At 43.5% G+C, this 19143-nt stretch overlaps 1 protein-coding gene across 1 annotated transcript in view; it reads right to left on the bottom strand.

Moving 5' to 3' along the window:
• The window catches only part of CDH13 (cadherin 13), a 749109-nt gene extending 734701 nt beyond the window's left edge, over window positions 1-14408 (bottom strand). The window contains exon 1 of the mRNA XM_030581605.1: window positions 14245-14408. Coding sequence (XP_030437465.1) covers window positions 14245-14289 — 45 coding nt within the window. The 5' untranslated portion in view covers window positions 14290-14408. The remainder of the gene's footprint in view (window positions 1-14244) is intronic.
• Between the last annotated feature and the right edge of the window lie 4735 nt (window positions 14409-19143).

The following is a 19143-nucleotide window of genomic DNA, read 5'->3' as shown; positions in this document are numbered from 1 at the left end:
AAGGATTGAACTCACAACCCTGGATTTAGCAGGCCAACGCTCAAACCAAGGAATAGTTGACCCAAAACCTGGAAATTCCAAGTGATGGGTGTCATAAACAGATAGTTAAGGGTTAATGTCTCTTTTACCTGTAACGGGTTAACAAACAGGGAACCAAAAACACCTGACCAGAGGACCAATCAGGAAACAAGATATTTTCAAATCTCGGTGGAGGGAAGCCTTTGTTTGTGGTTTTTGGTTTGTTCTCTCTGAATCCTGAAAGGGACTAGACGTGTAACCAGGTTTCTTGCCAATCTCCCTGCTACAGTCTCTTATATATTCAGAATAGTGAGTATTAAGTAGAAAGACGGTTATAGTCTTTTGATTGTTTTCTGTATTTGCAAGTGTGTAGTTTGCTGGAAGTATTTTAAATTGTATTTTGCTGCAGGGGGGCTTCTCTCTAGTGTCTATAAGCTGAAAGACCCTGTAACTTTTACCATCTAAATTACAGAGACAACCTTTACTTTTTTTTTCTTTCTTTTTATTAAAAGTTTTGCTTTTTAAGACCTGTTTGATTTTTTCCCCTTGTTGAGTCTCAAGGGAATTGAGTCTGTACTTAACAGGGAAGGAGAAGGGAGGGGAGAAGGGTGGAATCCCTTTGTTTTAGATTCACGGAGCTTGAATCTGACTCTCTCTCCAGGATAGCCCAGGGAGGGAAAGCCTGAGAAGGAGCGAGAAGGGGTTTGAATCACAGTGATCTTCCAGGGTAACCCAGGGAGGGAGAGCCTAGGAGAGGCACTGGTGAGGGAAAGAGCTTACTTTCCTTGTGTTAAGATCCAGGGGATCTGGGTCTTGGGGGTCCCCAGGGAAGGTTTTGGGGGGACCAGAGTGTATCAGGCACTCCAAGTCCTGATTGGTGGCAGCTATCAGATCTAAGCTGGTAATTAAGTTTAGGGAAATTCATGCTGGTACCCCATCTTTGGGACTCTAAGGTTCAGATTGGGGAAATATACCATGACAGTGGGGAAAACATACATTGTCTTACGATTCAGATTGATGGGGAAATGATGCAACTCAAGGAAATGCTGCATTCTGCTATCAAGTGAAAAAGGTCTTGGTCCACAGGCGATCTCTTGAGTAAGATTAAGTGTTGCCGATTCTTGAGATAATTGGTGGCGAAGTGAGAATCTCAGCTTTCATTTAAAAACAGTTTATGGGTAATGACGGTTACAGAAAAGAGCTTGAAACCGTAAACCCTAAAGGTGCAAAACTCAGAAGGCAAAGAAAAGGACCCCATGTTGACTGTGACTGGGTTTTCATTTGACCATGATTATAAGCCAATCTCAGGATATTTGGGATCTTGAATTATGGTTGGGGGGCGGGGTTGTTTGGGTTTTTTTGTTTTTTGAAAGCCTGGCATTGACGATATCAATCCCATTTCTAAGGAATCTAAACATAGAATAAAAAGGATGAGGGATTAGTTTCTGGCCATTAATGTTGCTACTGCCCAAACTGTTAAGAAGCCACGAACTACTGGTGGGGGGAAGTGAGAGGACACACTCTCCTTATTTAAGCAGATTGTTTCAGATTAATTGTTGGTGAAATTCACTCACCTCTAGAGACATAAGGAGAGTAGCTTCCCCGGCATTGGTGAGGCTCTTCTTTCCCTCTGCACTGGCCTCCAATAAGCCAGCACACAGAAGGAAGACTGAGCCAAGGAGAGGCTAAGGATTCCCAATTACACAACTCTTGTACCTAAAACCTCAGAAGGGCAGCAGCCTCTTTTTCAGCACAGAACCTGGAACAAAGCGGTTGTGGCAGGGCAGAGGGATGGCCACATCCCCACCCCCAGCCCCTTGGACATATGCTCTGGCTTTGTGCGGGGAGAAGGAAAATTCACTTTATACACAGAGAGGTCACTGCACGACACTGCATCTAGCCTGGCACAAAATGCAGCATGCAGCAAGAGACGTGCTGTGTGTACTTTTGCTGCTGCTTTCTGAGAGGTTAGAACAGGATAAAAGAGCTTGGAAAGAGATACATTTAGATTGGGAGGGGGGGATTTGTAGTTACATTTTGCGTCCTTCAAACCCCAAACTCCTTTACATCCATTTAACACACCACCCTATAGGTGAAGTTAGCACATGCTCCGTAGAAAGAATAGTAGCTAAAGACAAGGTCTTTGCCTTTGTATTGACACTACTGATCCATGAAACCAGTTGCAGCAGAAATTATGTTTGAGATTCCAACCCCCACCCAGTCCCCATCCATTAGCAAATGGACCAAGGCCCACTACAAGCACAACCAGGAACTGGCAATGCCTCTTTGACACTGTGGTCCTGAACTACATTTCAACCAGTCACCTGGAGAAAGCTGAGTCAGTGGACTTGATTCCTCCCCGTCTTGTGGTTTGTTGGGTCATTTACACACAATGGGTGTAACACACAAATCTGAATGTTTGCATGATGACCCAAAGTGCAAAGCAGTAGAAGCTGGGCAGTGTTTCCTTATCACCAGTCCCTGTGCTACCCAGTCTCTTGGGACAGAAATTCTAAGGAACGGCGCCGTGTTTGTAGATCTGGCTACAGAATAAATGGCGATGATTCACGTAACTAACTAATATTTTAAATTGTTTCTTGGCAATAGTAGAAAAGGTCAAATATACTTGAACTCTGCTGTGTTTTCTCTTTTTTATTGGCAATTAAACTCTATCACTGCAAGATGAATCAGACGAGTCACAAGCAAATACTGCAAGAACTCGGTCTCAAAAGCAAGTTAATAGTTTATAAGTTGCATGCCTTGATTGTAATTTGTTTTTAATACAGCTCAACTCCAGACAAAACTAAAACCCTTGAAGAGGGGCAGTCACAGTGCTCAGCTTGCCAAAAGCCAGATATCTTTTTCCACTTCTGCTCATTGAGCTTTAAGCTGGCCTTTCAGAAATGGCAACCAAGGAAGGGAAGAGGGTTAGGCAAAGGACTGATTTACAAGCGAAGATACTGAGTCCAGGTCACACAAATGGGGCCTTCAGGCCCAGACTCAAAGCCGACCCTCTACACAACCGTAAAATAATCTGCTTCCAACCTCAGCCACCTTAAAATGCCCTCTGTACCTGATACCACCCACCAGTAACCATTGGGTCTGCTCCTCTCTTGAGGGCCCACCTCCCAAAGACTATTATCTCCCAACTGGCTCTGGTCCTTTCCCAACCTTCTCACTACCACCAGGGTTATATGGTTATATCTACTTCTGTGTATGGTAAAAAACCTGCCACTGCCTGCTAGTCTCTTGGGTGGGTTAGTGATGGTCTCGCCACAGCAAGCCAGAGACCCCCTGACTAGTGACTGACAGATGGGAGCACACAGCATTAAAGGAGCTGCAACCTCCACCACCCATGTCTCAATGATGTCTGATTTAGCTTCTTATCCTATCCCCAACTTGTCCCCTCCTGTTCTTTCCTCCACTCCCTGCAGCCCTGCCCTGCAGAGAGGTTATTTCCTCTGCAGCTGCAACGAAACATTGCTAGGGTGAGATTTATGCCCATGCACACAAAGGTTTCAAAGCAGCAGGCAGAGATAAATATCGTCCATTAATACATGGAGCAAATGATAATGAAAAACACCAAACAATAATATATAGAAGTGAAAAAAGTACATTCCTTTGCTGGGAAGTTAATAAATGTTGGAAGCCAGGGAACAGATAGTTTATAAGGGATAAAATTTCCTGCCTCTATCATCCCTCAGTGCATTGATGCTTGCATATGAAATCTCTGGGATAACACACTGATGTTTCTTATTGCAAACTCTAGTTCAGATTTGGATCTAGTCCCAGCACAAGGGAAATGAATCTGTTAGTGTGAACACATAGGTAGACCCCATGCTGGGATTTCCCTGTATTCATTCTCATGCATCAGGGCCAGACTATATTCTGTATTCTCTTCTTAGCGTGGACCAGTGAGTCCAGCAAGGAGAAAAAGGGCTGTTTTCCCACCTGCCAGTGGCCTCACCAAAATTACAGGGCGTTCGACTCCACTTTGTTTTCTTCTTTCTGATTTGGCGCGTAAGAGTTTAATCTTCGCTCTCATATTCCCACGCCAGCACAAGAAAAGGAATGTACATTCAACAACTATGTCAACAAGAAAATTATTACTAAATTGCTATATTGGTACTCTTGACTTTCCAGGAGCTCAAGAACTTTAAACCGTTAATAGTATAGTCACATAGACTGGAGCTGGCCAGCAAAATCCACTTTAGCGTAGGTGCAGCCAAAATACTGGAATAGTTCGGGAAAAAATAAAAGAGGTGAGTTTGAGCCAAAAGGCTCAGACGTGAACTTTCCAATGTTCCCGGGTATTTGGACTCAGGCTTTAGTTGGGGAAGCATCTCTAACATCTATACTTCCCAAAGAAAATGAGAGTGACTCCCATGAAATCTGCTATTCACTTTTCTCCTTGAAAAGCTGCTGGTATCTGTGGTAATAGGAAAAAAAAGTCTTCAAATAATAGTAAATAGCATTTTGATCACAGTTATAATGAAAAACAAAGTAGAAAAGAATGAAATTAAATCACTGTGATTTGTATTTGTGAACCAAAGGTCAGATTTGCCAGCCACATTAGCAAAATACTATTATTTGGCACCAATGTAATTCTAGCAAATCTACAGGTTAGATACAAAAATAACGTAAAAGGCACTAGGAGAATCTGACTTTCCTTAAATATATCTGTTTTTCTTGCTGTATGAAGAACTCATCTTCCAAGTAAAATAGCAATGCATTCCAAACATAGGGTCTGAGCCAGAGCCAAAGCTCAAGGATGTCAATGAAAGTCTTTCTACTGACTTCAATGGACTTTTGGTCAAGTCTATCCCCACCTGAGACATACACAGGATGAATTATTCCTTGCAAACAGGTCAGTTCTTCAGTTCTTAGGCATGATGGAGGTAGGTTTACAGTTGATAAGCACACAGAAGAACTACCTGACCTTCCTGTGGCCCACAAAATGAGGCAGAAAATTTAAAGCTGATTTCTGATGCTTTTGGCTTCCAGTCAGGCTGGAGATAACACAAGGGCAGCTTCTCTTGTTGTATATTGGCACATCCACTTCAGATCCTGGCTGGAACCCGTAAGTGCAGAGATACACAAAAATGAAAACTATTGAAGAATAAAAGTCAGAAGAACAGCTTGGGTTCGGTTCAATTTGAGCTCTAGGCAAAGGATCAAGTCAGTCTCTACTTTATCCAAACTGGTTTAGCCATTCATAATGAATGTATGTGTTTAGCTCCCATTAACAGTCATTAAGAAACAGGTTATATGTATTTGGAAGGAGGAAAAAAGGCACAAAATAAAACTTTTGAGAAGCAAATGGAAGAAAACTGAATCTTCATCTGAAACACACATCAGGCATAGGAAGAGAGAATCATTTAAGGTGGCCTTTCAAAAATCTTTAGCTCTGCATTTTCCATGCCAGTCCACAAACTAACTACAAAAAGGCACAGTCCCTGAATTTGAGTGCTAAATCTCTACTGTGACAGACTCCCTCAGTGGCCTAGGGCAACTCGCTTAACCTAAATGATATCTGAGTGCATCGCATTTGTTCACTTATTCCTAGAACAGCAGATCTCTAGGGTATCTGTGTGGTAATGACAAAGAAGAGTTCCCTTGTTAATAGCTCTTACTGTAGACCAAATGCAAAATGGCATCAGCTGAATGGGTAATACTTTGGCTAATCAGGACTGATATAGTTTAAAAAAACCATACCAAACTTTTTTTAAAATGTGTACCTAGACTGACCTAGAAAGGGAATTTATTCTGGGCTTCAGCTAGTCAGAAGTAATCTTTGGTCAGTACAATGAACTGTCACTACTGAATCAACATCCAGAAGTAAAAACGACAGCAGCCTACACCATTAGTCAATTAATATAATAGTGCTAAAGTCAATGGAACAGGCAGATGGCAAAGTCAGTCTCTCGCTTCAGAATAATGTTGCCTGTCATCTCTCAGCATTTATTTTAGAGAAGTGAGGATACATTCATTGTTGTTTGCAAGGTGCCCAGAAAGCATGGTAACAGGAGCCATATAAGTATGCCAGTAGATGCAGAGTGGAAATATGTAATGTTGATAGTAATCACAGTGGGCTAGTGTCTCAGCTGGGGTAAGTTGGTCTTGCTCCGTTAATTACAGTGTAGTCAATCGAGTGATCCCAAGTTACACCAGATGAGAATCTGGCCCAGCATCATTAACAGAAATGGTTGTTGATAAGTTTAAGAGACATGTGATGCGGAAAGTCATCTCCACTAAATAACAGCTTATTCACAGATCATAGCTGTCTGCCCCCACCCTGTTCCAGATACAACAGGAGTGACTATGAAATTGACACCTGAAAGGCTGCCTCTCTTTGACACACTGCAGTAATTAATATCCCTACTGCACAGAATATTGAAATGCCTGTGTTGTTCGTCAACTGAACATGTCCCACAAATAGGGTAAGTGTATTTAAAACTAAAGATTGTTCTGCTCTTTTCTTTTATTAAAGTGTCACGATTAGAACAGCAGCATAAAATAAAGATTCAGCACAGCAAACTAAGGCATGTCAGACCACTGTCCATCTCACAACAGAAGCATTTCAGATATACATCCCCTCGTTTATGATCATTACTACAGTTCATTCTGACACCCTTGCTAACCCTGAGGAGTACCTTACTGCCTAGTAAGGTACTACTGAAAATGTGTAAAAGGTGGTAGAATCCAGCCCTGAGTGTTTTTGTATTCAAACCACCAAAATCTGTACATTGATAGGTTAATAAGGCTCTTGGTATTCAAAAAGCAGAGTTTATGGAGTTCAGAGCATCAGCTAGTTCTATCAGTTCATCAATTATGAGAACACAAGACATTTTAGGAAGAGGGAAAAGCCGCTTGGCTCCAGCCCTCCAGTACTACTGTGATATAAACGTCTCCCTAGACAGACAGATGCCCGTTTCACAAGGCTCATCCCTTTACTTTCAGCCACAACCGTCAATCCCTCCCTTTTCCCTCACATATGTAAATTTCAAGGAGGATCTGTTTCAGCAGGTGCCACCTGTGACTCTTTCAACACATGTAAGGCCACATATTCTGTCTCTGCAATCAGTGAACCTGTCCATGGTTACATTTGGCTAGTAGTCTAGCCAAATCAATCAACACGACAGCTGAAAACTTGGACCCCACTGGGCAGAAAAGTCAAAAAGGTCCCCGTTTCCCATTACATGGCTCCTCTGAACGTCCAGGTTTTTGACTCAGCAAAACGCCAGGCATGAAAACAACAAATGTAATTTGATGGGAAATGCCTATCAAATCCTGATGGCTGAGCCTGTCCCATTGTGCTTAGACACAAGTGCTTAGGATTTCCTGCTTCATCAACGATACAGCGGTGATACGTCCAGCTTTCAGAGCTCCAGATATAGTGGTGCATGGGTCAAAAGGATGTTAGTTCCCATCGTTTATTTTATCATTTGATAAAATGTGTTTCTTAGGGCCATCCAGAGGGGCTGTCTCTGGAGAAATTGCCTCATGAGGCAGGAGGAGACCCATTCAGATCCAGGAAACATGTCTGAGGAAAGACACAGGTCCTGCTGCAAACTGGCTTGAGAATGCTGTTCAAGAGCCCCATTTCTTCCCAGAAAACTGTTACTAATGCTAGACTCTAGGTGTATGTGTGCAACTATTGCATTTCCAAGACTGCCGCCGTACACTGGGAGAGTTGAAATCACCAGTCTGCTGGAGGGGGGGAAGCAAGCTTGACAAACAGTAAGTCTTGAACTCTACGGCGTGCCCCGCATGTGTTGTTTTAGCCAGCCATGGACATTTATATACAATGAGCCAGATTTTCAGCTGATGCACAGTGGCATAGCTCCTCAGTGGATCTATGACAATTTCACCAGCAAAGAATCTTGGCCCCATGAATGTGGACAGTGATTTTCACAGTAGTGAAAGCTCCAGTTAAAGTGACATAAGGAGACTGAATTTTCATGCACTTGTAACATTTGTAAAAATTCCCCTGAGGGTTCAATATCCTCCACCTCAGAGAAGTCTTTTCTATTCTGGAAGCTTGATCAAAATCCCTTCTGACATATTTAAATTATGCAGAGGTGATGTAAAGCAAAGGGATAATTGTGTATAAAGCAGCCAGCCTGATATTTTCCACAATTTCAGTAAATTTTACAATGCCTTTTTGCTCATGCATAATACAAACAGCTGAACATTACAATATAAAGACGCCCAATCCTGTAAGTTGTTCCACAATGCCCAATCTCTCCTCTTGTGCAGGCCCCACATCCATGGGATTTATCTATCTAGGAGAACTTGCAGGACTGGGGCCACCAGCTTTCCAAGTCCTCACTAGAACTAGCATGATTGTTCTTTTGCACAATAAACAGCTAAAAGGTTTAAGAAATCCAATTTCTCTCTTTGCTCATGCTTGCCAGCAAGTCTCTCTCACCTACCCTTAGAGTTATAAATAATTTCCCCTGTAATGCCTCACCCTCTCTGAAACCCCTTAAAGCTGTTCTGAGGACTGTTTCTAAGAAAATTAATAGTGCAAAACAGAATTGAATATTTGATATGGTAATGGGGGATATGAGTTCACTCCACAAGAAAAGAAATAAAGTTTTCTGAACAATCTGATTCTTTTGCTAGAAGAGATAACACAATCCATATTGCAGGTCTCCGCTATTATCCCAACAGTAGGCTAAAGTCTGATGACACTGTCAATCAATCGTGCTTCATGGAACAGAACAGAATTTGATTCCCTTGCTAGGCACCAACAATCCTGTATTTGTACATTTTTTACGTGTGGCATCTAACGTCCTATGACCTCTATCCACTAACAACATTATGGAGGAAGGACAACTAAAGTGACCTGAAATCAGACCACTGGATAGCTAGCTGTATGCCTAGGAACAAGTTCCCCTCTTCGTTGCGCAGGTGACACTCTGTGTTCACTGGAGTTGCAGTGATGTAAATGAAAAGAGAATTTGGCCACTAGCATTTATCATGCTGACGTGGAGGCGGAAGAATCACCAAGTGGAAATCAGAAATGCTTCAATCCTAGCCTAGAGGAAGAACCCTTAAAGAAAACACGTCTTACTCTGGCCTAACAGATCTAAGGCCTGAAGCCAAAATCTTGACAGCAAGAGTGTTGCCTCCACCAGCTGAAGACAAGAAATGCATAAATGAAAAAAATAAGTCCCTTGACAGGGGGAAATTATACCATCACAGCTCTGTTCTCTTCCTCTGGCTTCACATGTTAGAAGGAAGACAGCCAACTTGCTGGGGGAGTTATAGTCATTCCAGTAACTATCTGTACAATGCTAAAAGTTCCTGTTCCTTCTGTGGGGCAGCAGTCACTAGAGACTCTTTCCCAATGTATTTGTTTTTTATTTGACAAACCCAAATTACTCCAATATTCATTATGTAGTGAGAGGTTGTAAAGTCACCTGTTGTTTGCCACACCAAAAGCGCTAAGCACAAGAGGACTTAGGTGAAAACTAATTTCATCATCTTATAAATGCCACTAAATGCTTGAATAAACTAGATAGATCTCAAAAATCTTGCACAGAAGGAAAGTATGATCCAGCAATACTTAATGTGCTCTGCTATAGCTGCACCATTTATGACACTACAGATAAAGTTGTAGCAGCATTTCCATTATCAACTGCCACACCATCTCTGCCTGTGATTGTTTCAGATCTCACATGGCCAGAATTGTTGGGTCTGGTCAGATCCTGTACAAGGCAAAACCCAGAGTTGCTGCAGGTAGCCAGTATTAAACCAGTGCCACATCATGATGCTACAAGGCACTGTATTATTTGGAGGTATCATTGTTGGAGTGAGATGTTAAAGATTCCTTGGCACTGTCCACAGAAGGAGTGTTAACCCCCTGGGTCATTTTCACACCACATATAAGCAGATACAACTCCACTGATTTAAAAAAATAATCCAGATAACATTTGACATGGAAGAACAAGGCCTTTTTTTAAAGCGACATTTGAAGAAAATTGTCCAATCATTATTGTGTTATAGCATGCAAAAGTAAAGTACTCAATCAGTAAGTTCAGGGTTAAAGAATAAAGTCCCAAGTACAACTACATGATACATAACTTTCTCTGTGTAGGCCTCTGAAATTATAAGTAACTCTAATTATGCCACCAAATCAGATGCAATAACAAGACAAGAAGAAAATGTTTGAGATTAGAACTTGAGTAAAATCTTTAAAGTTATTTCTACAGAGCTTCTGTTTGCGAATGAGATTCTTCTTTTTCCTGCAGCTGCTAAACTTCTAATGCTTTTCAGATATTACTTTTAACTTTCATGCTGTGCATGGAGCCCTCTTCTGGAGAAATTTGAAACATAAAGGACAGCTGAATAATTCTTACAGCTGTGTTGGTGTATATGTATGAAGGATGTGTTCTGGAACTAGCTATTCAATATATATATTGATAACTAGCTGATAGATAGATAGATAGATAGATAGATAGATAGATAGATAGATAGATAGATAGATAGATAGATAGATATCACACTGATTCCTAGAATTCTCAACACTGTAGCTTCCTTATATTGTAAGCTGTAGCAGAACAATTATCCGTATAACCTACTGATAGCCATTTGATGATACTGTTGGTTTCAAATTGATGATAAAGTTGGATTCAGTTGTCCATATTTCAGTGTAGTACATAGATATGCCAAAGCAACCCCCTTGAAGAATTATATTTTCCCTACAAATAAAAAACTTTTGTATGTAAATTTTAGCAAAAGTTAGTTTTGGTGAAATTAAGTTTTCTATGTAGGGAGAACTATTTAGTGGTCTATAGATATTTATTCCCCATTGTATTTGTTATGATTAAATGCACAGATGCAAGTTACTAGCAAACCTTCCAAACTTTCACAGTCAGCTTCAGATTGAATAAATTGTACAGTGCACACATTCCTGCAAAATCTTAAAGATTACCCTAAACTGTCATGCTCCTAAGAATATGTCCTCTTTAGCCACTTAGATTGAGATACTGAAAACAGTCTTCCTCCATCAAATTATGAGAGACATAAATGATAGTAAAACAATCCCATCAAGTAGACTGTCTTTTGGGAAGCAAATTAAAATCCAATGATCAGTCATCTTCCTAATACAGGTTAACCCTCACCAAACAAACCATCTCATAAAGTACACTTGGCTAATGAGAATGACGGCATAAAGTCTTGAAAATTGGCTCTTAGCCTGTACTTGTCAACCACTGATTATTTAAAGATGTCAATTTATGTTTTAAAAGACTGATTTTCTTTTATTAATTACTTTTGACTTGAAAAAAATAAAAATATAAAATTCTCATCCGTGCACATTTTATATTCTCACGGGTGGTATCGTACTCTGCAGAGTATAGATTTGCTTTGTTTTCCCTCCCCCAAATGTATCCCTTGTTGTTTTGAAATTGAATTAGGCTTTTCCTCCACTGTCCCCCAAAAGTATTGCATTTATTGATGTTGATTACTCAGAAGTCAGCTTATCAGGATTGATTTTTGCCATTTCCACTAGCATGAGGTTATGGAAGTAGCTGTTGTTACTGCTGTGAAGAAAAAAAAATACCTAACAAAAATGTGTTACAAACGCTACCACTGCCAGATGGCTACATTTGTTTAATATGTTGTTTCTCTCATTCTTCTGTTTACTTCTCCTGTCACATGAAAGTTCTTTTTATGCGTTGAGTCTAAGAGGATATCTGTACAGCATTTTAATAATTCCCCTTTGCCCGCCCCTCTCACTATCTATGTATCATCAACAATTAATATTTTACCCTGACTATATTCAATAAAGCAGGTTTATTTATTACACTTTCCTATTACCAATTGAACTGATTTCCTAATGAATTCACTTGCTGACATTTTTTTTGTGTTTTTTTTAATCAAGTACATTTAAAAAAAAAAATCACTGGGTAGACTGCCTGCTAAACCTTCCCATCCTGATAGGAGAAGATGGATCACAGTTTGAACGCCCTTCAACACTGGGTATTATGAAACACTAAGAACTCAATCCTGCATTATGCTCAGCACTCTGGCCCCGGCTCAGCAAGTCACTTAAGCAGCTATTTAACTTAAGCACGTGAGCGGCCCCAGTGACTTCAGTGGGGTTACTTGCATGCCTAAAGTTAAGCATGAGCTACAGTGGTTTGCAGGATCAGGTGTTCAGCACCTTGCAGGATTGGGCACTAATAGACTATGAAGTGCTTGGCTGACTCTAAAATGCAAGCTGCTTTCTCAACAGGCCATTGGTGGAGTGTTATTGAAAGGGTGCCTTCCTGTTGCTTCATAACAAAAGAGGAATGTTTGAATAAGAACGGAAGCCTGAGCTGACTAATTTGATGCATTAAAAAAACCACAGGATGGAAAAGCCTGAAGTCACAGAGAAAGCAGGATGAAATGCAGTGGAGATGGCAGTCCTCAAGTTTTGAGTGAGGGTGCCAGATTAGTGCACGAGCCAGGTTTCCACTGTGGCGTTGGGTGTTCCCAGACTGCACCCTCTCTGCTTAGCACCTGTTCTCTCCATGCTTCAGCCTTTGCTGGCAGCTGACCTTGCCCAGCTGCCTGCATGTTCAGACCCAGCCAGCCCTTGAATCTCAGCCCATTCTTGCAGCTTCTCCAACCTGAAGCCCATGCGGGCACTGCCAGCCAGTCCCAGAGCCTCAGGCCATGCCAGTTGCAGGCAGCAGCATGCCCACTCTCCCATATGTGCAGCCTCAGCCTACAGTTTAGCTCGCCCGGCCCCCTGCCCATTTGCATGCCCACCTAGGCAGCCCACAGAGCCTAGCATTGTTTATGTGGCCTCCCATATATACATTGCCAGCCTGAGCATTCCTAATGCTCCCATCACCGCCGTATCTTGGCCCCATGGACGTGACCTAGAACAGCATCATTTACACACAATTTACAAAGAACCAGACCCTGCACCATCCCTCTTCTTCTGTTGTTCCCTTTAAGTGGGAATCTTCTTAGTGCACAGGCAGTCGAACCCACCCATCCGCTCCCTCAAGCAAATTCCCAGCAAGACATCAATTCTCCCTCTGTACCGTACTTTCACCAGCCGCCCACATGGGCACTCCCAGCTGCAGGCAGGTTGCACTAGAAGCCAAGCATGCCCACCCTTGAGCCACAGCGTGCATGCACTCACTTTATCCAGCTGTCTCCTGCTCACAGACCCTCGGCATGCCTCCCCTCAGCATCAAAGCTTTCCCTGCAATGAGCCCTCACCATTCTCTCTCAGTCTGTAACAGGAAGCTTAAAATCCGTTTAGAGACTGCAGATGCACACACAGACTCAGCATCCCAAGCATGAGCAGTCCAGAACACGCCAGGCTCCTATGGGTTAACAAAGCCATTCAAGCCCCAAGTCAAAAAATTAACTTTTATCTCAAGGAGAGCCGGTGACACTTTCCCTCAATGAGAGTTTACATAGCTACTGGGACAAAATATGTAAGTGTTTCACTCTGGACACCAATAAAGAAACCTTCAACATCACACACTGCTTTCAAAACTAAACATAAAAAAGAGGCATGGTGGGGGGGGTGAGGAGGGAGAAAGAAACCAAAGAACCCAGCTAGTTCCTCTGCTTTGAGTGACAGGAGCAGCAGGGCTGGAGCAGCCCCTTGGGTTTCAAGGCTGGGAGTTTTTTCTGCTTTCTGGCAGAAGGGATCTATTACAGTTAATAAGGGGAAAGGCTACAAAGCAAGTCACTAACATTGAGTACTATACGTGTCAAGAGGGTGGAGAGGGGAGCTTTTGCATGCTTTGATTTTTTTTCCATCCGCATCGTTTTTCTAGAAAGCAGTAAATAAGGTGAGCTGTCTATAACAGACCCTTCTAACCGGCACAAGCCATAGAGGAAAAAGGCATACCAAAGTTGCAGGATTTGATATGACAAAATATTGCTGCTGCTACCGAAACACTTGAATGATCACACACTCACACACACACTCTCTCCCTCTCTCTCTCTCTCTCTCTCTCTTTTCTTCTGAAAGGAAAACATTATTACATATCTCAGAGCAAATCTGTTGTAATTGTAAATCAGGGAGATACGAGATTCTACATTCCTGGTAACTGCCTTATAACAGAGATCTTGCATCCTTCAACAGTAATTCAAGCAACGTATAATTCCTCAGAAATCAGACCTGAATCACAAATACTTCCAAATCCAAATGCAGAAGAGAGAAGATGAATGAAAGCAAGAAAAAAATATCCCATTTCTTACCTGGGATAGTAGAAAGGGCAGACTAAGTTGAGTTTTGTGCTGCATTTTGCCAGACTAGAAGGTACCGGAGGCTTTTTCATTCATGCACTCGGCTGCACTGAGCATATTTTCACTGTGAAACAGCCTTTGAGAAGAGACTCTGCCTTGAGAGCCAGCCAACTTCCCAAATAGATCAGCAGCATCATCACTAAAGCATTGGATAGAGTCTGATGACCAGAACCAATAGCTTTACAAGGATGATTTCTTCACAATGCATCCCCATTTTGCATCACGCATATTGGGCAAGCACCTCTCACAAACACAGCACCTTTAGAAAGCATTTGGCTTTGGCGAATGTGTGTGTTTAGTTTCAGTCTTACAAATCATGCTTTATGGATTTCATTACTATTTTGCTCTTTCAGAGAATGGAATTGCGCAGGGGGAAATAACAGCAACTCAGAGCACCGGTGCAATGAGATCCTCTTTATTAAAATGTTAATAAGGTGTGCTTTATTTTCAATAAATCAAAACAATGACCACTGCAGCTTTAGTTACTTGCAAGCCTTGGAAAAGCAACATAGTGGAGTTTTTCAGTGCAGCCGAAATCCTGATTATATTTTATGTTTTCCCTCCATCTCACAAATCACAATGAGGACAGATCAATTCTAGCCTGCAGGGAAAAAAAATCCATCATAGGGTGATAGATTTTATTAACTGCTCAGGTAATGGGTGGACTGGCTTTCAACTCAATGAACTTGAATCTAGGACTACGTTTCTCAAGTCTGTGTCCTTCAATTATGGAAATTTTTCTTGTTTGGAAGGGGATCTGTTGTTATAAGAATCAAATATAGGGAGGCTAGTTAAATTATGATGTTATAGTTAGCAATGTAATGGTATGCAGGTGGGGTCCCAACCAGAAATTCAGTGTTCCCTTTATACAATTTGCCCTCATTTCTGCCTCCTCAGATGTATCCAATTTCTTTATCCCCACCATGTAATCTCTGGGTGGTTTTGTACCTGTAATCCTGACACCCCTTCCTCCCCTCTCTTGTCTCACTGCTACCTCCCCACCACTAACTCCTCAATGGCTCTCAAAGTCTCAGTGTCCCTGGTGTTTCTGCTGCTAGCTATTTCCCATGTTCCTCAGCATCAGCAGGAGCTTCCTGCAGAGAGGGACATGATTTTGCAGCATTTCCAATGCATGTTCTTACTCTAGCTGCTCTGAACACACTCCCTCTCCCCCATGAACCACTCAGAGACTGGGGAGGAGCTGTCCTAAGAGCCTGACCCTTCCCATGAAGTAGCAGCTTAGTGCCACGTGGACTCATAAGTACCCCAAATAATGTCAGGGATATGTTTAGGCCCATGTATGGATCAGAGCTCCAGCAGGAAACAGAACCTGGCAGTGTTCATTAAGGTCTTTACTGCCCTAGACAAACTGAAAAAATGTTCACCATTCCCAACCCACAGGTGCTGTCCCCAATACCAGATGGCTTGCTGCAGAAGGCCCCTACCTGCTCTGCCCTTTTGTTCCCAAACATGACTTCCCTTCTCGGAGGCATGAGGCTAGCTGTATGAATGTGGGGTAGAGGATTCAGAGCGCAACCTGAGATCATAGTGGGGCAGAGTAAATCCTTGCATCCCCACTATGTAACTTTCAGAAGAGGATGCTTCTATTTTGGTCCCCACTAACTCCCACCGGCCAGACACAGAAGATCAGCTCATTTTCATGGAGGATGTTTTTTCTGGAAGTGCCTCCAATGGCGGTTTAAGTAGCTGACATCTGTGGGAAGGGCCTATTCTAGTAGGCAGAAGCAGGATCACATGCATGATACCCATTTTATAGCGCTATGCCCCTAAGGGAAATGCTTTCATTAGTATCAGACCCCATTGACAAGGTGGGATTGAAGGGTGGACCTGCTGGTTCTGGCTCTTTCCCATATTCTTGAAACCTGGAACCAACAGAAAGAATGGTTTAATCTCAGTAAGGTTTGCCATTGAGCTTGCTTGCACGTGTTTCTGCAAAAGATGAGAGTAGGATACAGTTCTTCAGCGCTGGTAATGCCAATGCTTTGCAGCCAGACCTGTGAATGATTTCAGTTCTGGACAGGTGAACCTTGTGAGGAATCCTCTCCCTTGGCTTTTAGGGTAGCTGTCCTATAGTAGCATCTGGGACCATGGTCCCTGATATGGGTTTAGCCTTACAGGTCCTTTCTGTTATGCCCTCACCGTGTATGAGTATTTTGGTTATAGGAACAGGTGATCCAATGCATTAGATGGGGAAGAGTGGTCTTATAGTTTTTGCACAGGACTGGGACTCAGAAAATTTGGGTTCTATTCCTGACCCTGCCACAGACTTCCTATGTGACACCGCCCAAATCACTACACCGCCCAGTGCCTCAATTTCCTCATCTCTGAAATTGGGATAACAACACCTAACCCAACAGAGATGCTGTCAGACCATGTTAATTAGAGTGTGCAATGTGCTTTGAAATCGTCTGATGAAAGCCACCATTCTTAGCATCACAGTTTTCCATTATAAAGCCTTAAATAGGCAGGTAACCTTGCAAACCATTTTTTTCTCTGGTTGATACCACAGCAGTGGAAGTCAATGCTAAGTTTGAGTTAACAGCACCCTGTTTGCACCCTAGTGGGCCAGATGAAGGGTGTTTTCAGTGAGGGTCTCATTGGAGAAGGGGCTGCGGGGTCCCTTCCTCTCTTAAGTTGCCGGTCACTAGGGACTTGTCTATGTGGTGGGGCGATGCACTCTATGGGCTGGGGGAGGAGAGTGATTTCTAAAGTGCACTAACATGTTGTGCATTAATTGGTCTGTGGAGACCCTCCTGGCACACTTTAACATGGTTGTCTGAAATAGTATTATGTTAAAGCATACTAGAGAACCTTTTGTGTATACCAGCAGGGTCTACACGGGTCTGCACTTTAGAAACCACACCCCCGTAGAGCGTAACCCTACCATGTAGAAAAGCCTGAGATCTGTTGACCTTCATGTCATGGTGTAGAGCTTAGCTGTTCCAGGCAGTGGAGTTGGTGGAGGGACTGAGGGCTTGGCTACACTTGCGAGGTAGAACGCATTAAAGCAACTAACTCACAACACATCCACACTAGCAAGGCATGTAAAGCGCCCTGAATAACGTAGCTCAGAGCTTCTCAAACTGGGGGTTGGGACCCCTCAGGGGGGTCACGAGCTGTCAGCCTTCACCCCAAACCCCGCTTTGCCTCCAGCATTTACAATGGCGTTAAATACATAAACAAGTGTTTTTAATGTATAAGGGCGGGTCGCACTGGAGGTTTGCTGTGGGAAAGGGGTCACCAGTGCAGAAGTCTGAGAACCCCTGCCTATAGCTGAAGTCAGCTTATCTTAGGTTGATTTATCTGGCCATGAGGATGGGGGCAAGTCGTCTGCTGCTGCTTCCCCGTTGACTCCGCTTCCGGCTCTCGCCACGGTGGAGTTCTGGAGTTGACGGCAGAGCGATTGGGGATCAATTTTATCGCATCTACACTAGACTGATAAATCGATCCCCAATAGATCAATCACTACCTGCTGATCTGGTGGGTAGTGTAGACGTACCCCAAGGGATCCAAGCAGCCTCGAAAGAAGGCTGCTGAGATGCCCAAACAGCCCCAGCCCCCCACTGCATTCCACGGACCTGGCAAGCCAATCCCTACTTCAAAGCCCTCACCCCACCCACAGCTCACCCACCTTTGCCTCTCAAATCTGCGGCTGGAGCGCTTCTGGTAATCCACCTCCACGAGAGGTGTAATGCTTCATGCACCCTGGCTGGAGCGCTGCGGCACCAGTGTGGATGCCCTGGTCTGTTAATGCGCTCTGATCGGCCTCCAGAAGTGTCCCACAATGCCTGTTCTAGCCACTCTGGTCATCACTTTGAACTCTACTGCTCTGCCCTTAGGTGACCAACTGTCAGGCCCACCCTTTAAATTTTCTGGGAATTTTGAAAATCCCATTCTTGTTTGCTCAGCAAGTCATGGAGTGCTCTCAGAGCATCTTTCCCGGTGACCATGCCTCCATGCCCCAGGTGATCCCCAATATGGAGCAATGGCGAGGTGCTGGACCTCATCAGTGTTTGGGGGGAGGAAACTGTCCAGTCCAAGCTTTGCTCAAGCCATCGGAATTACGATACCTTCAGGCAGATATCAAGGGACATGATGGAAAGGGGCCATGATCAGGACACACTGCAGTGCAGGGTTAAAGTAAAGAAGCTGCAGAATGCCTACTGCAAAGCCCACAAGGCAAACTTCTGCTCCGGTGCTGCCCCCACGACCTGCCATTTCTACAAAGAGCTGGATGCAGTACTTGGGGGCGACCCCACCTCCACTCTGAGGACCACCATGGACACTTCAGAGCCCAGTTTAACAAGGCAGGAGGATGAGAAAAGTGGGAGTGAGGGTGCTGAGGAGGAGGAAGACTCCCCGGCATCCCTAGATGCATGCAGCCAGGAGCTGTTCTCAAGCCAGGAGGAAGGTAGCCAGTCGCAGCAGCTGGTACTTTGGGAAGGACAAACACCAGTGGATGTGCCCAGCAAGTGGCTTTTATTTTGGAAAGGAAGTTATTTGGTGCGGGCTCTTGGGGCGAGGAGGGTTAGGGCTACATGCATACCTAGATGTGGAATAGGGCATTGATGTGCTCTCTCATATTGTGGCAATCGGCCTCAATGATCTCTTCAGGTCTCATGCAGAAGCTGTGCAATGAGCTTGCACAGGTTCCTTGGGAGCGTAATTGTGCTCCTTGACCCAGTCAGGCTAACATGTCCACACCACTGTGCAGTGAGGGGTGGGGGGACATTGCTGCACACAGGCAAGCTGCATATGGACCAGGGCAGAAGCCACATTGTAGTAGAAAACCCTCCCCTGCTTCCCAGGTCACTTTCAGTAGCGAGATAT

Source organism: Gopherus evgoodei, chromosome 12 (assembly GCF_007399415.2).
Source record: "Gopherus evgoodei ecotype Sinaloan lineage chromosome 12, rGopEvg1_v1.p, whole genome shotgun sequence".
In the NCBI taxonomy this organism is placed as follows: domain Eukaryota; kingdom Metazoa; phylum Chordata; order Testudines; family Testudinidae; genus Gopherus; species Gopherus evgoodei.
The sequence above is the reverse complement of the archived record's forward strand: the minus strand, read 5'-3'. Positions and strand labels throughout refer to the sequence as shown.